The sequence below is a fragment of the Embiotoca jacksoni genome, unplaced genomic scaffold (genome assembly GCF_022577435.1).
Source record: "Embiotoca jacksoni isolate LCO1_2020_lvr unplaced genomic scaffold, fEmbJac1.0.p SCAF_41, whole genome shotgun sequence".
In the NCBI taxonomy this organism is placed as follows: Eukaryota; Metazoa; Chordata; class Actinopteri; family Embiotocidae; genus Embiotoca; species Embiotoca jacksoni.
This window is the reverse complement of record NW_027185394.1, coordinates 359452-366951: the sequence shown is the minus strand read 5'-3', so window position 1 is coordinate 366951 and position 7500 is coordinate 359452. Positions and strand designations below refer to the sequence as shown.

The following is a 7500-nucleotide window of genomic DNA, read 5'->3' as shown; positions in this document are numbered from 1 at the left end:
ATTTAATAAACATATTTCTACGTTGTACAGTGTACGATAAAAACGGGAGGACATACACCTAACGAGACATCACAGTTTCAGAAGTTAATGTTAAATCAATGAGGGAAAAAAAATTATCTTCGGTTATTATTCATTTTGGAGTTAATATTTTCAGGACTATTTTGGTCAAAATGTCCACGTGTCAGATCACCCAGGATAAATTATCTATTTTAATGTGGGGTAAAATCTAATAAAAAAATGATAAACTACAGAACTAAACAGAAAGAACATTTGTTAATGAAACAAATTAAAGTCCAATAACACAGTCAGCCTGAAAGTATGAAAAAAAACTTGATATAAAGCAAAAGATACTGAAGTAAAACCGTTGAATATTTCTGAGTGTAAACAAACACGAATATGTACTGCAGTTTGATTAGCATTTTAACCGTTTAATTTATCGACACAATAAAAAACATAATCACAACACTTTTCATTTAACGCATTTATTTTCCGTTATACAAAAGTGACATGAGACAGGAAGTAAACTGGGAGACGTAGTTGTGCAGCTCGTCCTCATTCGAAACCGCTGCGGAGAAAACAAGACGACAAACACGAGTTCAATTCTTCATCTGGAATCAAATTTATCTCGTTTCTAAAATGTTTTAAACGAAGCTGAGACTCGTTACGTCGGACAATGACTCCGTGACCTTCGACCCCTACCTGACCATGTGAGCGATGTCCCAGTTGGTTTCCGAGGACAGAGGGCCGATAATCTCCACTCCCTCCTCCGTTACTATGGCGATCTCGTGCTGAAATAAAAATGTAAAAAGCAGCGGGTTTATGACGGATGTCCATCTCAGGACGTCCGTTTGGCGTTCGGTTCCTCGTCGGTGGAATCCAGAACGGTTAAACCCGACAGGTGTTCTGGCGTGGTGGGCGGAGCCTAACTCACCCTGTTGTAGGAGCGAGCGTCTCTGTAGTACAACACTTTGAGGCAGCGCTCCACCAGGTCCCGCGCCTCCTGCTTACTGATCTCCACCTTGTTCTCCAACACTTCCCTCATCAGAGGCTGCAAGCACACGTTTTAAAACACACGCCGTCGCTTTACCTGTCAAAATAAAAGCCGACCAGGTGCCGCTTTAAAAACTCCAAAGACTCCGACTCACCTGAGCCAGGTACGCTCCGAAGCCCGTCGCCACCGTGGGAGCTTCGTAAGCCACGCCCAGCTTATCCACGTAACCTAGGAAACTAAAGAAAGCCTGTTTAAGTAGAAACCCAACGACAGCTTCTGGTGTCCCCAAAAAATAAACATGAAATAATCATTCATTTCTTTTGGTTCTTGTGTTTGAATTGTTGTTGTTGTGTTTCCCTGGCAACAGGAGCCCCACCTCTCCCCGTTGTCGAAGCCTCCGATGACCACGGTGTTCCACAGCGGGTTCATCTTGCTGCGGCGGTTGTACATGACGCGGGTCAGCCAGGAGTGGACCGCCTTCGGGCTGTAGCGGTGTCCGTCGCCGAGCAACTCCTCGTCGATCCTGGAGGACGTTAACGTCGTACGTTACACGGCTTTAACATCGTATAACGTACGTCACACATCGTTAGCGTCGCGACGGAGGAATCGCGCGTCCACTTACACCATCTGCTCGATGACGTGTTTGAGGTGCTGGTAGTCGGCGTAGTCGCCCGACGCTCCCAGGATGGTGTTGTCGTTCACCTGCAGCACAAAACCACGTTAGACACGCGCTCCCTCCTTCATACGCACGCGCGCTCAGCCGTGTTCTGCCAGCAGGGGGCGTCACCTTCATGAGGCGGGAGATGTTCCTGAAGCGAGCAAGAGATCCGTAGGAGCCCAACATGTCCGCCGCGATCACCACTCCCCCGGTGAACTTCACCCCGAGCACCGACGTCCCGGTGACCATCGGGTTACTGGGGGGGGGGGGGGCAAATATCAACATAACATGAGACTGAAGGACCTCAGCGGCTCCACCTTACCTCCAACATCTCTAAATAACCTGGAAGCGGAAATGAAGTTGTTCTGTTCCGATAATAAAAGCTAACGCAGCTAGCTGTGCTAACAGTTACATTAAAGTCAGAAAATAAACAGCAGGAACGGAAACAAACTGAGACGTTTCCGAACTTTGAAAGTTAAATATCATGTGTTTCCTGGTGGTTTCGTCGGGACGTTTCTACGTCTCTTGTCCGGAGACGTAAACCGACGGGTAGCTTAGCATCGTTAGCTCCTCCATGATGATACAGCACCGAGCTACAACCGAAACCGACAGACAGACGCGGTTCTGACAGCTCCGGTTCGGCTCGGACTGGACCACTCACAGCGTGTGTCTGACCGGCCCGCCGCCGCCGCTGCTGCTGCTGCTGCCGGGGAAGGAGTAGAACTGTCCCGGCATCGGTCCGTTCTCCCAGAAATTCAGCTTCAAACCACACGACTCCATCTTCGAATGATTTACCAGGAAGTGACGACACACGGCATCCTTCTTGTCCGGCAGGTTTGTTGACGTCACTGAGATGAACGCTACCGCCGCCTGCTGTTGGGAAAATATTTTACAGGCTGCATGTAAATATAACAACAAAAAGAAAAAGAGCCGATAGTATGAAGATACATACATAAATCGGAGGTTTATTAGAATTGTACACTTTCTGTTTAATGTGGGGGGGGCTATAAATAAAACAATAAATAAATAACCTGTGAGTAAGTGAAGTGAATAAATTAATAGATAGATAGATAGATAGATAGATAGATAATAGATAGATAATAGATAGATAGATAGATAGATAGATAGATAATAGATAGATAATAGATAGATAGATAGATAGATAGATAATAGATAGATAATAGATAGATAGATAGATAGATAGATAATAGATAGATAGATAGATAGATAGATAGATAATAGATAGATAGATAGATAGATAGATAATAGATAGATAGATAGATAGATAGATAGATAGATAGATAGATAGATAGATAATAGATAGATAGATAGATACTTTATTAATCCCTCAAAGGGGTCTGAGGACCAATCAGATGCGACCAAGAAGTTGATCATTAACAAAATAAAACTGACCTCGAACGAACGCAGCTCTTAGAATTATTATTATATTATTATTATTATTATTATTATTATTAAAGATGTGTCAGCTACAAAATGTGACATCACAGGTGTCAGAGAGCAGCTGCTGCTTTTGTAATACAAAAATAAAAATAAAAGCTTTAATCTCTGTCACAGAACAAATACAGAACAGTTGTGCAATCAGCTCACACACACACACGCTCAGCATGTTGGAACCTGCTTCCACAGTCATAGTTACCATGGTAACCGGGCGAGGTCCTCTACCACACCTGGCTGAAAGTACAGACAGAGAGAGAGAGAGAGAGACAGACAGGTGGGGGGGCAGACAGGTGAGGTGTCAGAGTCCGCTCATACACCGGTACAAAGTGGATGTGATGTCATCAGGTTAGTCTCCAGGTGTGCGTCAGGTTCTCTCCGTGATCTCGACTGTTTGTCTTCAACCAGTCTCGACTGTCTCGCCTGTCTCGCCTGTCTCGCCTGTCTCGCCTCACCTGGCCGTCGACCCGCTGAGGGAGCAGAGGTGCTGCTGAGTCGTCCGAGGTAAAACGTTGACTCTTTTAAAGGCTGCGTTTCAGATCAGTTTTTGTACTTTTATTCTGTGATGTGTCTGTCAGAAAAGAGACGTGTCAATAAAGTTTCCTGCCGGTCACATGAGACTTTGTTTGTGGTTCCAGAGGATTGAAATGTTTGAGTGTCGCATTGACATGTTCAGTTTGTTTTCTCACCACCTGCACACGCGCTACTGAAAGCTGCTCAAATCTATCTCTATCTATTTGACGATGATTTCCAGAGCAGTGATGTCGTCTCCAGGTGAGTTTTACCGGCAGGTAAAAAGGTGACACCGTTTGTTGTAGCTTCTCTTCGGTCCACGGCTGTAAATCAGTGCGGATGCATCAACGTTGGTTGTCGGTTTGATACAAACAAATTTAGCAGCCACTCGAGTTGTAGTTTACGATCTGTTCAAACTCGTACGTGTTTCTGCAAAGAAGCTGCCGATTCTAAAAGTGGAGTCCAAGTGAATGTTTGTGACAAATTAGAAACAAATTCCATCCAGGTGTTCTTTAGATCCAACGATAATGGGTTGAAATAGAGTCAAAGTGACCTTGAACTTTTAACCTTTGACCCCAAAATCTAATCAGTTCATCCTCGGTACCAAGTGAATGGTTGTACATATCTGAAGGTATTCCCTCGAGGCGTTTCTGTGAATGGGACTGATGGATGGGACGGATTTGAGTTCATATTGACCTTGACCTCTGACCTCTGACCTCTCATCATCAAAATCTACTTGCCTCATCCGTGAATCCAAGTTACATTTGTGCCAAACTTGAAGAAGGTCACTCGAGGCGTTCCTGAGATATCACGTTCATGAGAATAGTAAAGATGTGAGGTCACAGTGACCTCTGACCTTTAACCACCAAAATCGAATCACTTCATTTTTGAGGCCAAGTGAACATTTGTGCCAAATTTGAAGACATTTCCTCTGGATGCACCCCAGATATTGTGCTTGCAACAATGGTTCAATGAGATGTGATAGTGACCTTGACCTTGACGTTTGATTTTTGATCTTTGATCCCCAAATCTAACAAGTTCCTCTTGAGTTCGAGTGAATGTTTGTGCCAAATTTAAAGAGACTCCCTCGAGGCGTTCCTGAGATATCACATTCGAATGGAACGGGCAGATCCGACTGACGTGAGGTCATACTAATGTTGACCTCTGACCTTTAATCACACAAATCCATTCACTTCATCCCTTCAGTCCAAGTGAATGATTGGGCCTCATCGGCTGAAGGCCGCTCCAGGCATTTCTGACATATCATATTCATGTGTCGAATTGGGATCACAGTGGCCTTTGACCTTCAAAATCTATTAACTCCATTCTTGAGTCCAAGTGAATGTTTGTGCCAAATATGAGGAAAGTCTTTTGAGGTGTTGCTGAGGTTTTGCACTGCATGAGAACGGGACTGACGGAGGAGACAGACGTGATGTCACAGTGAGCTTGACCTCTGACCTTTGACCTCCAAACGCCAATCAATTTATTGTTGAGTCCAAGTGAACGATCGTGCCACATCAGAACAGATTCCATCCAGGCATTCTTTAGATACCATGTTCGATGTAATGGATTGAATTGGGGTCACCGTGACCTTGACCTTTAACCTTTGACCCCCAAGATCTAATCACTACATCCTTGGTACCAAGTGAATGGTAGTGCCAAATCTGAAGGTATTCCCTCGTGGCGTTCCTGAGATATCACGTTCGCGAGAATGGCAACGTACGGACAACCGTGAAACACGACGCCTCAGAAACAACAACAACAACAGTTCTGATGATGTTCTTTATCTTCAGCAGTCGGAGGAACATGGAGTCCACAGTGGAGGAACCAGAGGAAGAGACGTTCAGGTGAAGCCTTCGGTCCGTCCGGTCCGACCTCGACTCGGTTTCTGCAGTTCTTAAAACAACGTTCTGTTTGTGTGTTCAGCTCGTTTCCACCAGACGAAGACGATGAAACCAGCAGCGCCGCGACGCCGTCTGACGGTCCAACAGGTCCGGAACCGATTCCTCCATTTACTCATTTACTGAAGTAGAAGACGATACGAAATAAATGATGATGATGTGATTTTTTTCCTGAGAAATTCAGTAAATGAAACATCAGTCGTGTTTGTTGATTCGTAAAGTCGTCAACATTTAACTTGAAAATACCAAAGACAGAAACACCATCAAATAAATCACGTTAAAACTTCAAACTGTTTCTAAAAGAGTTCGTAGCTTCAGGTCTGTAAAATGGTTCTGATCCAGAAGTGTCTTCAGCTGCAATACCAGCGAGTGCCACTAGAGGTCGGCTCCAAAAAGCCTCCGGCTCCATAGACTCCCATTCAACTTCTCTCATCAAATCCAAAGTGAATAAAATGTGTCCATCAGTTATCTCGGTGTTGTTAGCTAAAGTCACTCCTTCTTATTAGTTTTCTGGAGGTCCATCTGAAAATAATCCCTCATTCATTAGAAAAGAAGATTCAAGAAGACCTGTTTTTGGGGGCGTGTCTGTTTGATTGACAGGCCTGTGGTGCAGTCAGGTTACAGCTATCGGTGGGCGGGACGTAGTATCGTCAGGTTTCCGATCAGATCGGTCAGATCCACCGCTGGCTCCTCCCCCAGCTCGTCCAAATATGGTCACTTCCTGCTCCAAACCGCTCTGAACTAGCATCATCAGTGTATTTGATCACGTTTCACCGTTTTGGTCAAACAGTTGATTTCGGTTTCAACAGCGACCTCGTCGATCTCAGTCGGACTTCAGGGACTAAAACTCGAAGCTGCAGCTCGTTTCTAAACGTTTCTCCACAGAGGAAGAGGAAACAGGCGAAGGAGGAGGCGTTGTCGTGACAACGGCAGGTGCCGACTCGGCACGTAAGAGGAACGAGAGGTGCGTCTCAGCCTCAGGTGAGTTTCTGTCATTCACTCTCGGACCGTTCTGTTTTTAAGATGAGGAAGAGGAGGAGGAGGAGGAAGAACGCAGGGTCTGCTGGAGACGAGGAAGACTCGTCCACCTTCATCTCTCCTTCAGATTTAACATGTTTTTTCTCATCATGTTCTCTATGTCTGTCAGCAGCTGACGTCCAGCAGGTGTTTGTTTGCCAGCCAGGTAACTCTTCCTCCTCCTCCTCTTCCTTCTTTGTTTCCTCTCTCACTTCCTGTCTTCCTCTCCTCCGTCAGGAGCCGTCGAGTCCGAGCAGAAATCATCAACGCCGACCAGCGAGAGACCCGGTAACAACTTCCTGTTGATTTCAAGTTCATTATTAGATTGAAGTTTCTGTCCATGACATGAAATCATACCAAAGACACTTCCTGTGATGCCGTGTGTCCTCACTTCCTGTCTGCAGCTCCTCCCACCAGTCTGGCTTTGTCATTGCCACGACCAACGAAGAAGAAAGTTCTGGTGGCTCCAGCTCTCAGTCTGTCATTAGGTAACGTCATTAATACATAAATATATAATATAAGAAGATTCAAGAAGACCTGTTTTTGGGGGCGTGTCTGTTTGATTGACAGGTCTGTGGTGCAGTCAGGTTACAGCTATCGGTGGGCGGGACGTAGTATCGTCAGGTTTCCAATCAGATCGCTGGCTCCTCCCCCAACTCGTCCAAATATGGTCACTTCCTGCTCCAAACTGCTCCGAACTAGCAAAGATGGTGACGGACAGAATGTGAACTGTCGTGATGTCGTTGTTTCTCCGTCAGGTCGCAGCGAGTCGGCCTCGGACGACTTCCCCTCGGCCTTCCTCTCTCCTTCACCTGAAGACGAGAATGACACGGGGCTCGACTTTGACCTGGACGCCATGGAGACGCCCTCTGACAGCGAATCGCTGCCCTTCCCCATCTACGACCTGGACGTGGAAGGTGAGAGGTCAGAGGTCAACCGGCTCAGGTGTCCGTCATCACTTCTAA

At 45.8% G+C, this 7500-nt stretch overlaps 2 protein-coding genes across 2 annotated transcripts in view; one reads left to right on the top strand and one right to left on the bottom strand.

Moving 5' to 3' along the window:
- Positions 1 to 466: 466 nt before the first annotated feature.
- On the bottom strand, positions 467 to 2453 carry psmb4 (proteasome 20S subunit beta 4). Its single transcript, XM_069168852.1, has 8 exons — positions 2311 to 2453; positions 1779 to 1905; positions 1614 to 1693; positions 1368 to 1514; positions 1146 to 1227; positions 932 to 1048; positions 700 to 788; positions 467 to 565 (listed from the first exon to the last, which is right to left on the bottom strand). The coding sequence occupies exons 1-8, from the start codon at positions 2427 to 2429 to the stop codon at positions 553 to 555; spliced, it is 774 nt and encodes a 257-aa protein (XP_069024953.1). The 5' UTR covers positions 2430 to 2453; the 3' UTR covers positions 467 to 552.
- A 942-nt stretch (positions 2454 to 3395) lies between these two features.
- LOC138209984 (bcl-2/adenovirus E1B 19 kDa-interacting protein 2-like protein) overlaps positions 3396 to 7500 on the top strand; it is an 8707-nt gene continuing 4602 nt past the window's right edge. The window contains exons 1-8 of the mRNA XM_069168848.1: positions 3396 to 3608; positions 5411 to 5464; positions 5544 to 5608; positions 6404 to 6499; positions 6669 to 6701; positions 6773 to 6823; positions 6940 to 7023; positions 7294 to 7452. Of these exons, the coding sequence (XP_069024949.1) occupies positions 5424 to 5464; positions 5544 to 5608; positions 6404 to 6499; positions 6669 to 6701; positions 6773 to 6823; positions 6940 to 7023; positions 7294 to 7452 (529 nt within the window). The 5' untranslated portion in view covers positions 3396 to 3608; positions 5411 to 5423. The remainder of the gene's footprint in view (positions 3609 to 5410; positions 5465 to 5543; positions 5609 to 6403; positions 6500 to 6668; positions 6702 to 6772; positions 6824 to 6939; positions 7024 to 7293; positions 7453 to 7500) is intronic.

Bases quoted from the DNA above. Each gene is read 5' to 3' on its own strand.
- psmb4 (XM_069168852.1), bottom strand. From the start codon at position 2,429: ATGGAGTCGTGTGGTTTGAAGCTGAATTTCTGGGAGAACGGACCGATG. The intron at 1,694-1,778 runs GTGACGCCCCCT...TTTGTGCTGCAG, and splicing joins ACATCTCCCGCCTCATGAAG to GTGAACGACAACACCATCCT. The intron at 1,049-1,145 runs GTGAGTCGGAGT...GTGTGCTTGCAG, and splicing joins TCGGAGCGTACCTGGCTCAG to CCTCTGATGAGGGAAGTGTT.